The sequence below is a fragment of the Monomorium pharaonis genome, chromosome 4 (genome assembly GCF_013373865.1).
Source record: "Monomorium pharaonis isolate MP-MQ-018 chromosome 4, ASM1337386v2, whole genome shotgun sequence".
NCBI classification, from domain to species: domain Eukaryota; kingdom Metazoa; phylum Arthropoda; class Insecta; order Hymenoptera; family Formicidae; genus Monomorium; species Monomorium pharaonis.
Window position 1 is genome coordinate 9963748 of NC_050470.1, and position 21423 is coordinate 9985170.

Genomic DNA, 21423 nt, shown 5'->3' on the forward strand with positions numbered 1-21423 from the left:
ATTCTTGCATTTACAATCAAAGTAAACCGCCATCGAAAACGTCATATCCGATATCCGGTTTTACCCCAAGACGGCACATTGGCGAATCTCTGTTATAGTATCTCTAAATTGAACCAATCATAGAACATCCATAAGATATTATCCGTAACAGTAAACAAAATATAATTTGACCAATTATAAATGACTTTTAGAAGATAAAAGAAATAGAAAAAAAAATATAAATAGTTGTAAATTGTTTTATTAATATTTTACAAAATATTAAAAGATTATTAATTAATATATAAAGATATACCTAATAAACATAGTTTATAATATAAAAGAGAGTTTAGCCTCGAACCGTGGACGGTCGAGGCGCGAAGAAGTTTTAGGTTTTAGGTTAGATTAGGTTAAGAAGAAAAAGAAGCATAGAAAGAAGAAAAGAAAAGCATATAAAAAAGAGAATTCTATACAAGATACTAACAAGAAAATAATAAGTAGTCAGAAGAAACATACCAGATAGCACAAAATATTATCATAAATATTTATAAATATTTTACAAATTTATTTTCAAAAAATATTTTTTAAAGATTATATAATTATTTTCATAAACTATTTAGAAATAATACAAAAATTATTATCAACAATATATAAAATATATTTTTAAAATGTACTGAAAAATATTTATGGTATATGAATTTGAAATATTTTTTATATTCTTTGATAATAATGGTATAAATATTTGTTTTAAATATTTTCATAAATGTTTATCATAATTTTTTTTATACCTGACAAACTTGGACATAAAAATATGTTCAAAATATTTATCATAAATATTTATCCTTTATTCTTACAAATATTTCATAAATATTTTATAAATATTTTTTGCTATCTGGGATATGTGTCAAAGGACGAACCTACGTTAAGTTGATGGTACGTTAAATAAAAAAAAATTATGATATTAAAATTATATTATGTAAATAATTATTTAACATTAATAATTAAACAAATTTATTTATAGAGATAGACATTTGGAAAGATACTAAATTTCTTTTAACAATTATTCGATGGTGTACACTATGCATTGCATGGAAGAGAAACCGACGTAAAAGAAGATTTTGGGTGAGACTTATCAATGAAAATAGAATTCAACAAGAAGATTATCTTGCATTATTTCAAGAACTAAAAGATGATAGTATAATGTTTTTCTGCTACACTAGAATGACAGTAGATACATTTTACATGTTATTAGAAATGATATCTTTAAAACTTCAGAAACATCATTGGAGAGCTTTACCACCTGAATTACGTTTGTCTGTAACACTTAGGTATGTTACTATAAATCTACATATTTTTGTAAATAACTCAAAATGAGGTATTGTTATAACTTCAAACATTTATTTTTTAAAATCCAAAAATACTAAAATAATATATATCTTTAGATTCAAAGTATATTTATCGTTTATTATATTGATTATATCATATTAATGTTACTACTAAAGTTATTAAAATGTTACATTTTTTAAAATTATACTTTAAGCACATTAAACTGTTGTTGACATTATAAAATATGTAATATTTTAATAAAATGTTAGTGTAATTACAGTACAGTACAATACAGTGTAGTAGATATAATTTTTGTACGTTTTTTTATAAATAAAATACAATATAATAAATTCCAATTTGTTAAAATAGTTATGGCTATAAATAATTTATTTTTAATAAAAATAAGAATTATATTGTTACGTTCAGCGCCAAAATACGCGCCACACGCCACAATGGGCCCATGACTGGATGCATGGGCGAGGCTGCCTGCTCTGGCCACAAACAAATACATCAAATTGTGTATAGTACGAAGGCATGTGTGCGCATATATATATATATATATATATATATGTGTGTGTGCGCGTGTATATGTGTGTGTGTGTGTGTGTGTGTATTCTTAAAAACACAAGTTATATTTCAAATATTAATTTTCTTCTCCCCTTAAATTCTAATATATTCAGAAGAATATTATTTATTAGCAAGGAGTTACGATATTTGCACAGTGAATCATGTATCACGCGCTAAATATGAGTACCTAGCGAGTACATGCGCGTGAAACATGAAAATCACAAGAATAACTCCGACCGGGTCCCGAGGGCTGAAATCCCCTCGCACCCTGCGGGGTCACCAAACCAATCATATATAAACCTGCGAAATCCTGGCACCGCAGAGTTTTTCTCTGATCCGACTCGTCGATCTTAGACTTACTTACAGTAAATAGATTCATTCAATAAGCTCTTCTCTTTTTCGACTCGTCGGTTTAGACTTGCTTATAGTAAATCAATTCATTCGCGCATTTTCACTAAGAAAGCAAAAATAAAAGATCGTGAGATTATTCGTTTTCTCGTAGACGGACGAACAGACACGACGTGACGACAGTGACTATAACACATCAGCAAAATTATAAGGAATCACCAGGAAGTGCCTTCTTCGAGCAAACTCGCGGAATTTAAAGGTAAATTTTATCTATTTATCGATTATTTCCACGAACTAATTTCTTAGTCTCTGCGCGAGTGAGTCGACCCCCCCGCCGCATGCATTTAGCCTCTTTTCCGCGAATTGTTCTCGCCTAAACGGTGCTACGAAAATTCTTTTTATATAAATTTCGTATTTGTTATATAGTGCACATAAGTGAGTGAATTAAAATTTAATAAGTAAATCACATTTTTTCTTTTCTTTTCTTTTTTTTTTTTTGTAATGTTCCGTGTGTACGTAAACTTATTTTCTTTCGGTACCACGCACGCGCATTAATCAAAAGAATACTTATATTGAAATCTTTTACATCATTATTTTGTGAATACTCCCATCAGCTTAATCCATTTTAAACCCCCGGCAATGCAACAACCCTTCGTTCTTTCCTTGAGTCAGTGAGACGCCTCTTTGAGGGCAGCTTCGGCATCCTTACACCGATTCCTCCCCCTGAATTGACGCCTCCCTGAGGGCGATTCTTTTCAGTTGGAGTCCAAACCACTTTCTCTCTCTCTCTCTCTCTCTTTTCTCAGCCCACAACTTAATAGCATTGCTTGTCGATCCTCCCACCTATCCCGGGTGCCCACAAAAGAAAAGGGATCACCGCATCCTTTTATCTTTTTCTTGATTTCCGCCCCCGCGTACTCTCTTTTTCTTTTCTTTTCTTTATATATATATATGTATATATATATAAATATATAAAAATGGCTCATTATACTAGATGGCCCGAAAACGCAGGGGACGTTGAGCCGGAAAGGCCCACCAAATAAAAAGGCTACGGCGCCAGATTTATCAGGGCGGCGAGTTTGACCCTTCCGTTTTTAAACAAGGGTACATCGAGGAGCCCTTGTCTCCCTCAGAAACCGAGGACCCTACGCCTCAGGGACCGACGCGGGCTCCACCAACATACGCTCCTGACCTTGCGCGCCTTCCCAGCTCCAAAATCCGCGCCGACGAAACCGTGAACATTTTGAAGCGGACTAAAACGGGAGCCCTGGTAATCCCCAAGAAGAATCCGCCCCCGCAAGTTCTCCCCGAGACGACTACTAAATCTCCAGAGCACTCCCGACGCGTCAGCCACAAAAAACCCGTCCCAGCTAATGCGGAACCACCAACAAGATATAATCGTCCGGTGGATCCCACCTCTTCCACTCTCCCAGCCTACATATACTATAAAGAAATTGGAAAGATATCTATCGTATCCAAGACATATGAATAAACCTCACGATTAGCGAATAAAAAGAAATTTCATGTATTCTTTTTTCTTTCATCTTTATTTATTTTTTTTTCCTTCTCCCGGTGCCGCGGTATTACCGCTCGGCTAGCGACACCGCGACGTCTCGCAAGCTCCCTTTCCTTGCGAACACACACTCTCTCTTTCTCGTTCTTACGCGCAACTGTACGGGTATGAAACACGGCTCGCGCGCCTGACTTACCGCGCGCGATTTCAGGCACGCGAAAACACACCCGAACGTAACAATATGTATACATATGTATATATTATATTGTAAGACCTATTCCAACAGCGCACGCGCGATCCACAGACGGAGAGGGGGCAGAGCCACGTGGACCGGCACCCATGGGGTGCGTTCCGTTTCACGCATAATACGCATGATGCATCGTTCATCCTTGTTGTTTGTCAAACGTTAAACAAGGATGAACAAATGCATTATGCGCATCATGCGTTGAAACGGAACGCAGCCATGGAAGACGCGTGTGGACGCGTGCGAAACAGCTCTCGTTTATGTAACTCATTTGTGTGAAATAAAGTTATGTGCAGTGCCTAACTCGGTCAAGCGAAATCCATTTAGTTACCCTCACAATATATTTATATAATTTCAGATACCTAGCAACAGGAGATCATATACTATCCATAGCACTAGCATATCGTATTGGAGAATCAACAGCATATGCTATTATAAAAGAAACTACTGAAGCTATTGTAAATGTGTTATTACCTTGTTTTGTGCAGCTGCCATCTGAAACTGAATATAAAAAAATAAGTACAGGATTTCTTGATAATTGGAATTTTCCAAATTGTCTTGGTTCAGTTGATGGCAAATATTGCATTATTCGAGCTCCTTTACAATCTGGTAGTTTATACTATAATTATAAAAAAACATTTAGTGTAGTATTAATGGCTGTTTGCGATTACAATTATAAATTTACCTTAGTTGATGTTGGATTCTATGGTAGTCAAAATGATGCAAGCATATTTTCTGAATAAGAATTTGAAAAATCTCTTAAAGAAGGAAAATTGAATGTGCCAAAAGGAAAAGTTAAACTACCAGGAAGTGATAAATTAACTTAATATTTTTTTATTGGAGACGAAGCATTTCCATTATCAACAAATTTTATGAGACCTTTTCTCTCATCTATTTAAAAATTGCTTAAACGGGCTTGATGATTAAATGATTAAAATCAACCAACGGGATTATAGTGAAGCAAAAACTTGGCATGCCCGGCTTAAAACGCTCGACTTAAAATGATCAATGTTATACAATATGAAAATTATTTGTACGAATAAAATAATAAAAAAAATAATAACTTATGAAAAACTTCACAAAGTTAAAAAAGATATGTCAAGTATATATGTCAAGTATATAAACGCATTCAAAAATGGTTCTATTCAAAAATTATGTGAAAAATGGGAATATAAGTGATAACATATAATAAAGCAGAAATTGACAGATAGTAAAGCAATATCCGAGTCACATTAATTGTATTCTTGTATATATATTTATCAATATCAATAACATAGAGCCTTGGAAATTCAGAAAAAATACGAGCCGGGCACGCCAAGTTTTTGCTTCACTATAATTCCGTTGGTTGATTTTAATCATTTAATCATCAAGCCCGTTTAAGCAATTTTTAAATAGATGTTTATTAAACTTCTTTAAGTCTTTTAAAATATACTTGGCTAACTGTATTGATCTCAAATTTATTTTGGAAAGCACGCGTTTATGTACTTGGCGTATCTTTTTTACCTTTTTAAGGTTTTTTTAAGGGATTTTACTCCTTTTTGTAAAACTTAAAGAGTTACTTCTTTTTTTTAATTACATTAAGTTTTATTATATACATATTTTTTAATGTGTTAATTTGATATATATGTATATATTTTCCATAATTTATTTTATTTTATTTGTTTTGCAAAAAATATGAATGCATTTTTAGCATTTCAAGGCCAATTGCATTTCTTTATACTTAAATCATTTATTAACATCCATTTTGCGCTTTTAGTACATATCATGTTTGTGTAATGTCCATCTATTATATTTTCACCGTGATAAAAGATTGTACTAATATTTTTATACTTATTTGCATTGACAGATAAAAATTTTTTATTAATATTTTCGACATTTATTACATATATATTATGTATATTATTTGTTATTATTATTTATTTATTTTATTTTTATTAATTTTATTAAATTTTTTCGTGTACTAATAATATCACTTACATTCAGACGTTGTAATTTTATTATTAATTTTTATATTAATATTTTTGACATTTACACATATATTATGTATTTGTTTATGTTATATATTAATTTTATTTTTGTTAACTTATTATACTTTTCTCGCATACCAAATTCACTATTTATATCATAAAATAATTTTTTATATGTTTAGTTTTATAAAATTATATGTAAGCACATTGTGAAGCCCCTTGAAGGACACACCGGCTTTGCGTGTGTGTGTGCATGTACATGTAAATTTGTAGAAAATAACTCAAATAAGCTTTTTCGCGCAAGAAATCTCAAGATCACAGAATTATTAAGTTTATTATATTTTTTTGCATACCAATATTTACCACATATATTACGAAATAATTTTTATTTTAATTTTATAAAATTATATGTAGGCACATTGTGAAGCCCCTTGAAGGACAAACCGGCTTTGGGTGTGTGTGTGCATGTATATGTGAATGCGTGGAAAATAACTCAAGTGAGCTTTTTTGCGCAAGAGATCACAAGATCTTAGAATTATCAAGTTTATTATATTTTTTCGTGTACCAATATTCACCACTTACATTACAAAATAATTTTATTTTAATTTTATAAAATTGTATGTAGGAACATTGTGAAGCCCCTTGAACAACAAACTGGCTTTACGTGTGTGTGTACATGTGATCTGTGGAAAATATCCAAGTGATCCAAGTGAGCTTTTTCGCGCAAGAGATTACGAAATCTCAAAAATGAGTGTACCAATTTTAATCGGAGTGGTCGCAATCAAAAGCTGACATCAATATTATATAACAAAATTGCCATTAGATTTTTGATTATGATTTTAGTTTCTGAGATATTTTAACTGAAAGTGAATTTGACATCTAAATTCCAGATAAAGCTTACAAGGGAACCTCGCGAACTCGAAAATTCTGATTTTAATGAAACTTAGCATAAATGTAGAGGGGGTAAATACATGAATTTAGAAATTTATCGTAGCTGCCCATAAACGGTTTAAAGGGGTGAAACCACCCTTCAAAAATTGAGACATTTTTTGTTTTCTCGATATATCTCGTAAACTAAACAAAATATTAAAAAATGTTTTAAACAAAAGTTTTACAATAAAAGTACTTCTATCTAACTACAGTAATTAAATTAAAAAAAAAAATTTTTTTTAAACAATTGTTTTTTAATTTTTGAAAAAAAAAAAATTTTTTTTAAATTTTATTAATGTAGTTAGATAGAGGTATTGTTACCATAAAACTTTTGTATAAAACATTTTTTGATATCTTCAATACTTTTCGAGATATATCGGAAAAAGCAAAAATCTGCTCTACGTTATGCACTGAAAAAAGCATGAGAGAATGCAATAGCACCGCGACAGAGAGCGTTAAGAAATATTTTAAAGTAATTTTTTATTAAGGTTTATTTATGATATTGAATATAATATAAGATACTAAAAATATAATAAAATAAAGTAATATAAAGTAATAATATTTTGTATAATATAATAATATGTAATAATATAATATAATAATGTCGCACGTGAATGCATGCTGATGTGAGTGAGAGAGAAAGAGTAAATAATATTAATATAATATAGTAATATAATAATATAATATAATATAAAATATTTATATCCAGACTTCTTTGTCTGGATCCATTAAAGAAGATTTCTGGGAGATTCCTAAAAGCCTATTAAAGAAGCTTAAAAAACTTCGATTTCTACTCCTACCAAATTGTCAAGTAAAAAAAAGAAACGATCTTCGATCTAGATCAAAATTAATGTAATCTATGATCTAGATCAAATGTATGAAAAATGATCTGTGATCTGATCTAGATTTAATATTTTGATAAAGATCTTGATCTGATCTAGATTATTTATTTAATGATCTATTACAACACTGGAAATAAGTAATGCGATATTTTTCATTGCGCATTACTTTTGAAATAAGTAATACGATATTTTTCATTACGCATTACTTTTGAAATAAGTAATGCGATTTTTTTTCATTACGCATTACTTTTGTAATAAGTAATGCGATTTTTTTTTATTACGCATTACTTTTGAAATAATTAATGCGAGTTTTTTCATTACGCATTATTGTTTTAATAATTAATGAGTAAAGAAATAATTACTTATTAAAAAATTAATAAGTAATGCATTATTTTTTAATTTGCATTTTCATTACCCTGATTTAAAGTATATTGTTGTTCAATGTATAATGCCACACTAAAATATGTTAATTTTGTATCTAGACATGGATATATCTCTATAACATCCACATACATGGATTTATCAATATAAGAAAAAGATTTTGGACGCGATACTTTTGCAAGATCGATAGAGAGCGAAATAATGCCTTAATTGACAAATCATATGGCCGATTTGGATTGGCAGATGTCGTCGGTCTGCGTCGACTCTCTGGCATGTCACCGCTAATGGATCCGCACCAAGAAGTCTGGATATAAATATTTTATATTATATTATATTATTATATTACTATATTATATTAATATTATTTACTCTTTCTCTCTCACTCACATCAGCATGCATTCACGTGCGACATTATTATATTATATTACATATTATTATATTATACAAAATATTATTATTCTATATTACTTTATTTTATTATATTTTTAGTATTTTATATTATATTCAATATCATAAATAAACCTTAATAAAAAATTTCTTTAAAATATTTTTTAACGCTCTCCGTCGCGGTGCTATCGCATTCTCTTATGCTTTTTTCAGTGCATAACGTAGAGCAGATTTTTGCTTTTTCCGATATATCTCGAAAAGTATTGGAGATATCAAAAAATGTTTTATACAAAAGTTTTATGGTAACAATATCTCTATCTAACTACATTAATAAAATTTTGAAAAAAAATTTTTATTTCAAAAATTAAAAAACAATTGTTTAAAAAAAATTTTTTTTTTAATTTAATTACTGTAGTTAGATAGAAGTACTTTTATTGTAAAACTTTTGTATAAAACATTTTTTAATATTTTGTTTAGTTTACGAGATATATCGAGAAAACGAAAAATGTCTCAATTTTTGAAGGGTGGTTTCACCCCTTTAAACCGTTTATGGGCAGCTACAATAAATTTCTAAATTCATGTATTTACCCCCTCTACATTTATGTCAAGTTTCATTAAAATCAGAATTTTCGAGTTCGCGAGGTTCCCTTGTTAGTAGCGGCGTGACATTTGCGCAGTGAAGTTTGCATCATTTGCATTATGCAGCAAAATTCTTTATGTACTTGGCGTCGCGCCGCTACCGCGTCGCTTGATTAATAAGGAATCTCCTGGATCGACTATGATATTGATATTCTCGTTATTTTTATTTTGTAATGCAATGTTAACTTCATCGTTATTTGAAAATGTTTTCGCATATTCATGTTCCATTTCTATTCGCAGATACTAATAAGTAACTATAACAATAGTTAAAAAAAATGAAAAAATACATATAGATTGTTATATAATATATAACATGTATTTTATAAAGCATATGTATGTATAAGTAGAGTAATTATTTAGAATACGGACTTCACTTCCAATATCGATTAAATTATGCTCAGTCGACGCGTTTTGACAAGAAATAAAAGAATCTGGCAAAAAACTGCGGCAGTCTGTCTTGTGAAACAAGATATATTAATTGTTAAAGTTGACACTTGACAGGTCATGAAACCTGTCATACTGACAAAATAAATTCAACCAAAAGCACAAACAGTTCAATGCAAAGTATTATTCTTTACTTTAACCAAAATATATTGTACTTTTTGTATTTATAATTGGTTAAAGCAGAAAATATATTCTGTTTTAACCAAAACTACAAACAGTTATAACTAAAGCTTTAGTTATTTTATAATTTGTCAAGTCATCAACTTTAACAATTAATATTTTGTTTCACGAAGCAGACTGCCACATTTTTTGCCAGATTCTTTCGTTTCGTGTCAAAACGCGTCGAATGAACATAAATTTATCGATGTTTGAGGTGGAACCCGTATTCGAAATAATCATTAATAATTAGATTTATACTTTTGTGCAAAACAGATCCGTATTATAATAAAAAAATGTTTACGCAATCACTCAAATTACATATAAATATACGTACTTTAATATTATTAAATATTAAATTATTATACATAAATCAGATATATGTATGTATACACATCTCAATGCAATGACCATAAATCGAATAAAATAAAGATGTGCCACAACTTTTTAGTAGCAATCACTCATGTACATATACACATATACACTGAAAAAAAGTAATATATTCAATAAGATATGTTATTGCAGTATCAATATTGTACTTGCATTAATAGCAAATATTATTATTATAGTTGGCAGCCCGCAATCACATATGTCATTGGCTATATTACTTTTTTTTTCTGTGTTATCAATTTTTTGTAAATAAAAAGTTCAATCGATTGGAATTTATCTTATGTTTAAGTTTACAGCTATTTCTAATGTTACTGAGGTGTTCAGGGTATCGATCGTGTAATTTTTCCCTTAGGGCGAAAACGTGAAAAGTGAAAAATTTTAAGCTACTGTCTCTTTCTATTCAACACCAATAGAAAGAGACAGTTACATGAAACTTTTTACTTTTCACGTTTCCACCTTAAGGAAAAAGTTACATGATCGCTGCCCAGATCTATCAAGAGGCACGGTAGTGCCTCGCGCCAAGTGTACGCGCAGCGAGGCACCATCGTGCTTCTTTTACGCGAGACGTCGTTTGCGAGGAGACCGTAATTATCGGATTCTCAATAACGACTGAATTGATTGATTTCTAAATAAGCTTAATGGATCGCTTACATCCGATTTATATAATAAAAGTGTTTTTATTTTAGCTATTTCCTGATTGGTTCTTAAGCTTATATGTTTATGGTTACGGAAATTCATGTGCGATGGCTTTAAGAACCATTTTTGAATGCGTTTATATACTTGACATATCTTTTTTAGCTTTGTAAAGTTTTTGATAGGTTATTATTTTTTATTATTCTATTCGTACAAATAATTTTCATATTGTATAACATTGATGGGTCATTGCGTTTTAACGAATCGGGCATGCCCAATTTTTTGACTAACTGTATTGATCTCAAATTTAGTTTGAAAAGCACTCGTTTATTATGTACTTGGCGTACCTTTTTTACCTTTAAAGGCTTTTTGATGAAATTTCACTCCTTTTTGTAAATAATCTTGTAATTTTATTAATGTTTTAATCAATATTTTTGACATTTATTACATATATATTATGCATATTATTTGTTTAAGTTATTATTATTTATTTATTTTATTTTTATTATTTTTATTAAATTTTTTGCGTACCAATATTTATTACTTACATTACGTACACACACACACACACACACACACACACACACACACACACACACACACACACACACACACACACACACACACACACACACACACACACACACACACACACACACACACACACACACACACACACATATGTATATATGTATATGCGTATATATTACACATAAATATATATTATACATATATTATACATATATAATTGTAATTATAGCTTGAATATTTAGAAGCTTGTAATTTTATTAATTTTTAATATTTTATTATTAATATTTTTAACATTTACATATATATCATGTATTTGTTTATGTTATATATTTATTTCATTTTTATTAACTTATTAGACTTTTTTTGCGTTACATTATAAAATAATTTTTTATATAATTTGGTTTTATAAAATTGTGTGCAGGCACATTGTGAAGTCCCTTGAACGACAAATTGGCTTTGTGTGTGTGTGTGTGTGTGTGTGTGTGTGTGTGTACATGTGAATCTGTAAAAAATAACTCAAGTGAACTTTTTTGCGCAAGAAATCTCGACATCTCAGGATTATCAAGTTTATTATATTTCTTTCGTGTACCAATATTCACCACTTACATTACGAAATAATTTTATTTTAGTTTTATAAAATTGTATGTAGGCACATTGTGAAGCCCCTTGAACGGCACACTGGCTTTACGTGTGTGTGTATTGTGAATCTAAGGAAAATAATTCAAGTGAGCTTTTTCGCGCAAGAGAGCTCGAGATCTCAGAATTGAGTGTACCAATTTTAATCGGACTGGTCGCAATCAGAAGCTCATATTAATATTATATAATAAAATTGCTATTAGATTTTTGATTATAATTTTAGTTTCTGAGATATTTCAACTGAAAGTGAATTTGACAGCTAAATTTCAGATAAAGTTTATTAGTAGCGGCCGTGACATTTGCGCAGTGAAGTTTGCGTCATGCGGCAAGATTTTTTATGTACTTGTGTTACACGACTTTTTCTCGACAAACTAGATGGAAAATGTTGATACCAGCAAAATTCTCTAGGCAATACAATTTTAATTTCCGCAGGTTAGTAACACTGTCGAAATAGTAAATCCGAGTGTGCAGAGCATGCACGGTCAACTCCTATCTGAAATTTCAGGCCGCGTTAGTTCATTCTGGTATATTCGGCCAGGTGGCGCTTATATCACTTTAACGGTCAGAACTTAGATTTGTGATCAGAACGTGATATATATTACGGATATCTCTTGTGAAGATTTTTAATTTACAATAGAAAAAAAGAAATTGGTATAAAGTGCGTGTGGAACGTGTATAAAGAATATCAACAATATTATCTGATAAGGTAAGTTGCATATGAAATATAAAAATAAAAATATCACAGATAATAGAGGTAATCGATAATAGAGGTTATGTTAGTTTTAGTAGTATAGTTTTATATTTTACATATCAATTTTATATTTTAATAAAATGTTTTGCATATATTTTTGTAAACAGAATTTGTGCTAATTTTATAAGTACAATTTTTTGCAATGTCTGTCAGATTATAAAAACACAATAATTATTTGTGCACGTGTGCCTAAAGATAATAAAGACATAATTTTTAAGATTCTTTTATTTTTAGTTTGCAGTTTTCAATTTTAATCATGGTTGAATGGATTTGTATTGTACCAGGCTGTAAATCTAATTCAAAGGCTCCTGGTCATTTTTTTCCAAAGAATCCAAAGTTATCACAAAAGTGGAAAGAAATTGTAAACAATAGTATTCTTTTAAATTTATCATCAGAAGAATTAACAAAATACAGAGTATGCCACTTACATTTTTTGCCTGAAGATTATATTTACTCTTTAAATCGTCGAAGACTGAAGCATAATTCAGTACCTAGAGTAAATATAAGTTATATGCATACAGTTAACATAGAGGTAAATGATATAAATATAAGTGAGCAACATTCACAATCTGAAACAAATATAACTGAGTTGTATTTACAGTCTGGACAAAATACAACTGAGCAACATTCACATAATGCAGTACCTATTGAAAATATATATAATACGCAAACAGTTAATACAGAAGTGAATGATATAAATATAACCGAGCAACATTTACAACCTGAGACAAATACAATTGAGTTGCATTTACAGTTAGAACCAAATATAACTGAGCAACATTCACAATCTGAGATAAGTACAGCTGAGTTACATTTACAGACAGGATCAACTACAACTGAATTACATTCACAATCTCAAGAAAGTAATCAATCTAATGAGATTTTTACAAGTAATTTTCTATGTGCAGAAAAGAATCCATTGCAAAATGATCAAAATAATATCACAAATAACACAGTTAATTGTCCAAGTACATCAAGAAACTCAAGAAATATTCTTGAATCCGTTACAAGACAATGCCATTTAACACCTAAAGCACAGAAAATATATAAGAAAGCTATAATGTTAGCGAAAGAAAGAAACCGAATGAAAAGCCGAATAATAGATTATAAAACACGCTTGAAAGATGCCAAAAAGTTATTAAATTCACCATTTTGTAAACAGTTTAATAGTTTAACTCCAACGCAAAGATTATTTTTTAATATGCAATTACGAAACACAAATTATTCTCCAAAGGTAGATTTCAAAGTATTATTTAATGAATTAAAATCATCGTTACAGGCAACATGCCCAGAACGAAGTTCAAAATATTTGAGCAATATATCTTTCGTACCAAAAGCATACAATTAATTGTAAATCTTTGATATAATATTATATCTTATTATAGTTGAAAACTTGCTGCAATAGTGAGATACATTTTGTAAAAACGAAGAAAATAAATTATTCTAAAATTATATTTTAAAAATAGACTGAACAGTGACAATATATACCTATAGCATATTGCAATAAATATTTGGTATTTATTGTAATATTGCATATTGTAATAAATATCTAGCACACAATAATAGATATCTATTACAATATGATACCAGATTATCCTTTGAATATGTTTTTGTAATTTTTTTCTTTTTTTACTAAATGTGTGTTAGCCTATTGTAGTAATTCTTCAAGTCTATTGTTGTAAATAGTATTACTGTGTAAATTTGTAATTTTTTATTATTTGTGAAAGATATACTTGCGCAAATGCAAAAAAAATTTTTACATAAAAAAATTCAATTATTACGAAAATTTTATATTTATTAGAAAAACTTTTGAAAACTATTTTATTATTATTTGTATATAGGGAAGAAGATTTACGATTGATGAAAAAATTTTAGCACTGTCGTTGTATAAACAATCAGGATCTTGTTATAAACTATTATCAAAATTATTTGTTTTACCAAGTGCTACAACTCTCAAATGTTTGTTACGGACAATTTCTTTACAACCAGGAATTAATAAATTTATTTTTGAGCATCTTCAGCAGCATGTTGCAGAAATGAATGAAAGAGACAAATTATGTATTTTAATGTGGGACGAGATGTCGTTAGAAGCCAATTTGCAATATGATCAACTAGATGATAAAATAATTGGCTTTGAAGATTGGGGACATAGACGCACATCATTGATAGCCGATCATGTATTGGTTTTTATGGCACGAGGAGTTCTGAAAGGATGGAAAATTCCACTGTGTTATAATTTTTGTAAAAGTCAAACAAAATCTGCACAGCTATTAAGATGTATCAAGGAAATTATAAAAAAATTAACTCAAGCTGGTTTAACAATTATCACAACTGTATGCGACCAAGGAGGGCCAAATATGACATGTATTAATAAACTTCTTGAGGAATCAAGAAGGAAATGTATACAAACAGGTCAAGAAGATCGTAAGTATTGTTTTAATTTTTATATAATATATAATAAATAACATGTGCATAGAACAAAACTGATACTTAAACGATATATAATACGTAAATAATTTTTTATTTTTTTAAGGAGGTAATGTTGAACTTTTTGGACAAAATATTGTTCCCATCTATGATCCACCACATCTTTTGAAAGGAATTCGCAATAATTTATTATTTAAAAATTTGGAAATTAATATAACTAAGAACACAAAAACAAACGAACGACAGTTAGCATCATGGGATATTATTGAATTAGCATATAAAATGGATATTAACACGAATACATTAAATCGTCAATTGCCAAGATTAACTGATGAACATGTAATTAAATCAAAGATAAAAAAGATGAAAGTTAAGTGTGCTGCTCAAATTTTTAGTGCAAGATTATCAGCTTATATTGAATACAACAGCAAAATCAAAGGTAATTGAATAAGTGATAATTATTACTTTTGTTAATTTATTATTGAATTGCATAATATATTAATATGTACTTTATTTATCTTTGCAGGAGGATTTATCGACTCACAAATTGGTCCGCTACAAATACCAAACAAAGCAGGATATGATACAGCAATAGTTTTAGATTTTTTTAACAAAGTTTTTGATTCCGTTAACGCACACACTTTGCGTCCAGAAACTCCTTTACGTGTTGCAGTAACTGAAAATAGCAAACATCATGATTTTTGGCCATATGCTATTAAATTATTATCCAACATGCGGTATGTAGATCCAAAAACTAAGCAACCAGTTAAATGTATACCATCACTGAAAAATTGGATTTTTACATTACGTGGATTTCGAAAAATTTGGAAAATAGCTAATAACGCAGGTATGCAATTTTTAAAAACGCGAAATATTAATCAAGATCCTTTAGAAAACTTTTTTGGCATGATTCGCAGCCATGGACGCAGAAATATTAATCCTTCATGTAGTCAATTCTGTGGGTCGTTTAAAACACTTTTAATCAATAATTTAACTTCAAAACAGTCTATGGGTTCTAACTGTGAAAACAAAAATGATGGTGATTTGTTATTTACATTAAAACAATTTGTGACAAACGTTTCTCACGAAAATAATACAGAAGAAATAGAAGAAGATTATATTCAATCACATCAAATTGCACATGAAACAATAGTACACAAGTCATCTCATAAAAATGGTCAAGTATATGTTGCTGGCTGGATTGCAAAAAAGATTTTGTCATTAAAACAATTTAAAAATTGTCCAGAATGTAAACAAAATCTTTTAGCGACAGACACAACATGTGAAGAATATGCAGAGATAGCTTATAAAGAATATGTACAAGAAAAACCGTCATTAATTTATCCATCCATGTCTTTTTTAAAATATGCATTTATTGAAGCCGATAATATTTTAAATCAAAATATTTCTTTATTATGTTTTCGTAGAAACGTTTCTGCCTTATTACAGGCACGTTTGAACGATAAATTAAATTTAGATTTTTTAAAATGTAATCAACATAAAATAGAATTAAAAAAAGCTGTAATTCAAAAAATTACAAGATTATATTTATTTAATTTTTGTAAAACAATTAACAAAATTTTATCAGGTCGAGATACTAGACATTTAGGAACAAATATGATATTGACACAAGCAATTGAACTTTATAAAAAGAAGCAAAGTCGATATAAAAAAATATTAAAAATATAAATATTATATTTTATAGCTTTAATAGCACGTTATTTGTTCTTAAGTTCTGTCAATACATGTTTCTAAGCATGTCTTTAAAAATAAAAATATTATATAGAATAGTTTTGTCTTTTTATTTGTATTATTCCTTAGTATTTAATATAAGTATAAATTTAATACTCGAAGTATTTATTTTGTTAGTAATTAATTATTTATTTGTAATGTTTTAATACACCAAAATTAAAATATTCCAAATAAATATTACTAACTAAATAAAAACTACGGTATTAAATTTCTCTAAGAAATATTAATAAATATATATATATACTATATTAGAGGTCGGCCATATTGAATATTAGTTTGTCTATGTATATTCGCCCAGGTGGCGTTCGAAACACTGTTCCAGATCAAACTATGGGAGTTGATTATCTATTTACTTTTATAATCTGTGGTGCAGAGTCGCTTTGACGTATGTGTCCGTAAGTGTCAAATAATAAATACTGACAAGGGAAGTATCACAAGTGTCCAACGCCAATTTGATTTTTCTTGAAATATGTTGTCAAACACACAAATCTAAGAGACACGTATTTTTTTTTATGAGCAGAGTTTTATATTTAGAGAGTGAAACACCCCTTTGAAAAAAAAAACAATTTTTTTTTTCGGAGCGAATATCATCGAAAGTATAAAAGATAAAAAAAAATTTTTAAATAAAAGTTGTACGGTTTCAAGAGTACTTTAAATTTGTAAAGAAAAAAAAAAATTTTTTTTGTATAACAAAAACACCCCCCACTATTATTTTTTTTAAATAAAAAAAATTTTTTTTGTTATATTAAAGGATTTCTTTTTTCTAAATTCAACCATGTATATTAAAGTTATGTTACGAAATATCATTTTTAAGAATTAATTATAAAGATTTCCGTATATAAGCTATCCGTGCTCATATACGCAAATAATTATCGTCTAAACAAGATTATACATAATTTTGATAAGATATATAATAAAAATCTATATAATTGATTTTAGCATCACAAATTATAAATAATAATATTTAAGAATTATAATGGTTTTTATTACTTCTCTTTAAAATTAGTAAATTTTTTTATTTTACTAATTTCTGTACATCATTTCTTTATAATATCTTGTGATTATTTTCTTAAAGCTATTTTTGGTCTTATGCTTTTATATTTTGTTTATTTACATAATAAGATTGTGATTTACATTATCACAATCATTTCTAAAGATTTATTAATAAAATAATTTTTAAATATTTATACAATAAATTTATACATTTTGTATTGTATCATTTACTCATTATACTCATTGCAATAATGATACTCAACGAAGAAATGTTTTAAACATAATGATTTTTTGCACCATGAATATTTTACTATAGCTACATTATTGCAACCTTCGATATCACATGTTGTTGAAGTATCATCCAAACTAAATTCTACTGGATTTTCAAATTCCTGTGGTCTTTCGTTCGTATAACCACTTTTAAATCACGAATATTTAAATAAGTTATGATATCGCGGGGATGACAATTGATTATGTATCAAAGATTACAACTTTATTATATTATTTCGTTCATGCAAATTTATATCACATTCCAATAATAAAATTATATCTGAAAATCTTTTAGCAAAATTTTTCCAAATTCTAAATTCGTAAACATCTGGTTGTATTTTTCCTGTAGTACCTTTCGGTATAATCATAGTAGTAATATGTTTATCTAAAGGTGTTAAATCCGAAATGATATTGAGACAATGTCCGGTCCATGAATCGATAAGAAGAACGCTATTAGAACCAATGTTTGGAAAATAAGTTTCTTCTAACTACATTTTAAAATGATCTGTAACAAATATAAATTAATTTAATAACTTTCTTATGATTGTTATTAGATTGTTAAATTAAATATAAAATTTCATAAAGATGATAATTGATTATGTATCAGAGATTAATTTTATTATATAATTTTATGTAATTGTTTATCCAAATTTATATTTCTTTTAAATTATTAATATTTAAAAATCTAAAATCTTATAAAAGGAAATTTATATTACCTGATGTCATTTTACCAGATTTCGATGCTTTTACAATAACATTTGTTGGTTTAAATAAAGTTTCTTGTACTCTTGGTCCAAATTCGCCGTTAGCTTCTTTCAAAACAATAAATAAAGGTGACAGCAAATTACCATTACATGATATTATTGGTTGTATCGTGTATGAATGGGTTGTTGATGACACAGATTGTACGATACGCTCTACTTTTTTTATTCCTTTAGGAAACAATGATCTTCCAGAATGCATTTCTAATTGAAAACTACTTTGATCAAAATTATAAACATTTTCTGCTCCAAACTGTTCAATAAGTGGTTTTACTGTTTTTAAAAAATTATTTGCTGAATTTTGTAAATCAATAGAATCTTCCACTGTTCTTTTAGTTACAAACTTTGTAACTTTTCTTGAAACAATTCGGTGGGATTTCTTGAATCTTGATATCCAGCTGTGAGATGCTTTAAATATAGGAATTACATTTCCTATTTCTTCTTGAGCTTGTAAAGCCCATCTTTTTAAATCGACATCATGAACCATAAATCCTGATTCAATAGCTGCAGTAAATTTATTGTGTGTAAATTTGGAGATATAAGATAATTTTTCCAAACGATTTCTATCCAGTTGATTGTAGTTGTTCTTCCCATCGTCTTAACTGACGTTTAGATGAAACTCTTTTAAAATTACTTTGTACTGATTTTAGAGAACGATGCCTTTTTCTGTGGTTAATTTCTTTATTATTGTCTAAATTCCGCCAATATTCAACAGCTCGTCTTTTATAAGTACTGTCAAAATTTACCTCACTGTTTGAACACTGTAGATGAGAATTTAAATTATCTTCACTCCATGCTTCTTCGTCATCTTCAATTATTTCGAAACTGTGTAATTTATAAGGTTCTTGATAATCGAGATAGGTTTCTTCCATCACTTCCAATCCATTATAGTGAAAAATGCTATCTAGCAATAATTTTTGTATGTTTTCTTTTAATTGTATTTCTGCTTCAGTTACAGGCGTTTCTGTTAGATATATTGAACTTATATGCCAATAAAAGTCTAACAACATTAAGCGGATTAAAAATCATTTGTAAAGATGTTAAACTTTGCTTTGTATTATAATTTAAAATTAATTTAACAAATTGCACACATATGATTATTACAAAACGATTGCACTGATTGAACGTAAGACTGCTACATGACTATATTTATACTGTCAATTTATACTTATCTTGAGTGTACATGTAAGCCTAATAAGAGATAAAGATTAATTATATTTGATGAAAACATTTTAATTGAAACATGTAATTCATCACGTTCTTGATTTGAGGGATACGTGACTTTTAGTTTATTACATATACAGGGAGTCCCAGAGCATACTGGTCACTGTTCATAAAAAGGTAGATGGGATCGAGATGAGCATAAAAGTTCAATTTTGTTGTGGGTTTGGTCTGCTAATAATCGAGATATAAATTTTTTAAATTATGCGAATAAGAGCGCGCCTTGCGCGCCGAAGGAAGGGCTCGAGCCGCTCGAGCCATAGCACGGTCTACTGTTTCAAGCATTGGCTGCCGGCGGCGGCGGGGGAAAGAAAGAGAAGCGTAGCGTCGTCGCCTTTCCCACGTCTCGCCGCACCGCGCCTAAGCTCGCGTCGATGGCTGCTACGCACACTCGCGATTACATGACAAGATTATAAATTATTAATAAAAATAGGACAAATTTGAATCGTAATAAACTTTTGTAAATAAGAAAGTCGAAAGAGAGAAAGCGATGGAAACGTATGGAACCTGCAAATAATATAAATTTGCCGCATCAAATTCTCTCATCGTTTTTTATGGAATATTAAATTAACGAAGATTTATCACGATTGATTCTTTATACATTCTCCTTTCGTAACCATCTTATTAGAAAATTACGAAATGCACGAAATACTATCCCTAATATGCACTCTTTGTAAAATAACACGATAGAAAAATATTCACGTTTGATCTGACGACTTCAGGATAAATTATTCGATGCAACTTTTACGGTAATTATAGGTAATTAGAGATCAATGTTATGTCAAGTATCGTTAGTATGGTTAACTAGAAATGATTTTCTCTTGTATATGATAGAGAACTTCGAATTTCTTCTATCGTTAATACATTATAAGTCACTGAAAATCTATCGTAATTAATAATGCAATTAAAAGTAGAAGAAACTGTAAGTTTTCTATGGTTATAAAAGAAAATCTTTCATTGTGTTAACAATACATGATATTGAACATTAATTTTTAAGCATAATTATCGTAGCATCGCGCCTAAGCTATCGTGAAATTGTTACATCAAGAGGGAATATTTTTCTGTGTTATTACAAAGAGTGTAACATACTATGGATAAATATTTCGCGCATTTTAGTATGACACCTCTCTCTCTCTCTCTCTCTCTCTCGCTCTCTCTCTCTCTCTCTCTCTCTCTCTCTCTCTCTCTCTGTCTCTGTCTCTCTCTCTCTCTCTCTTTCTCTCCTTGTTTCTTTCCCTCTCAAGCACTACGTAGTACACAACTACAATAAATATTACCACGTTTAACAACATCTTTAGTTTGTACTATTCTACTTTCATTATGTGTAATTTAAATAAA

At 29.1% G+C, this 21423-nt stretch overlaps 3 protein-coding genes across 6 annotated transcripts; 2 read left to right on the forward strand and 1 right to left on the reverse strand.

Moving 5' to 3' along the window:
- Positions 1-987: 987 nt before the first annotated feature.
- LOC118645103 lies at positions 988-5023 on the forward strand (the record flags this gene model as incomplete). The annotated part of the gene is made up of 2 exons (XM_036285515.1): positions 988-1304; positions 4333-5023. Coding segments are annotated over 2 exons (702 nt in total), but the record flags the coding sequence as incomplete, so codon positions are not given.
- A 7365-nt stretch (positions 5024-12388) lies between these two features.
- LOC118645122 lies at positions 12389-16878 on the forward strand. Of its 4 annotated transcripts, none has more exons than XM_036285597.1 (6): positions 12390-12616; positions 12896-13193; positions 13263-13895; positions 14503-15085; positions 15195-15527; positions 15615-16878. In XM_036285597.1, the coding sequence occupies exons 2-6, from the start codon at positions 12918-12920 to the stop codon at positions 16775-16777; spliced, it is 2988 nt and encodes a 995-aa protein (XP_036141490.1). In that variant the 5' UTR covers positions 12390-12616; positions 12896-12917; the 3' UTR covers positions 16778-16878. The 4 variants fall into 4 exon arrangements, with proteins under 4 accessions (XP_036141491.1, XP_036141490.1, XP_036141489.1 ...); XM_036285599.1 differs by having other exon boundaries at positions 12391-12616; positions 12896-13895; positions 15615-15832; positions 16700-16878; XM_036285598.1 differs by lacking the exon at positions 12896-13193 and having other exon boundaries at positions 12389-12616; positions 13482-13895.
- A 1713-nt stretch (positions 16879-18591) lies between these two features.
- Positions 18592-19359, reverse strand: LOC118645318. Its single transcript, XM_036286190.1, has 2 exons — positions 18820-19359; positions 18592-18608 (listed from the first exon to the last, which is right to left on the reverse strand). The coding sequence occupies exons 1-2, from the start codon at positions 19349-19351 to the stop codon at positions 18592-18594; spliced, it is 549 nt and encodes a 182-aa protein (XP_036142083.1). The 5' UTR covers positions 19352-19359.
- Between the last annotated feature and the right edge of the window lie 2064 nt (positions 19360-21423).

Bases quoted from the DNA above. Each gene is read 5' to 3' on its own strand.
- LOC118645122 (XM_036285596.1), top strand. From the start codon at position 12,918: ATGGTTGAATGGATTTGTATTGTACCAGGCTGTAAATCTAATTCAAAG. The intron at 13,896-14,502 runs GTAGATTTCAAA...ATTTGTATATAG, and splicing joins ACACAAATTATTCTCCAAAG to GGAAGAAGATTTACGATTGA. The intron at 15,528-15,614 runs GTAATTGAATAA...TTATCTTTGCAG, and splicing joins ATACAACAGCAAAATCAAAG to GAGGATTTATCGACTCACAA.
- LOC118645318 (XM_036286190.1), bottom strand. From the start codon at position 19,351: ATGGTTCATGATGTCGATTTAAAAAGATGGGCTTTACAAGCTCAAGAA.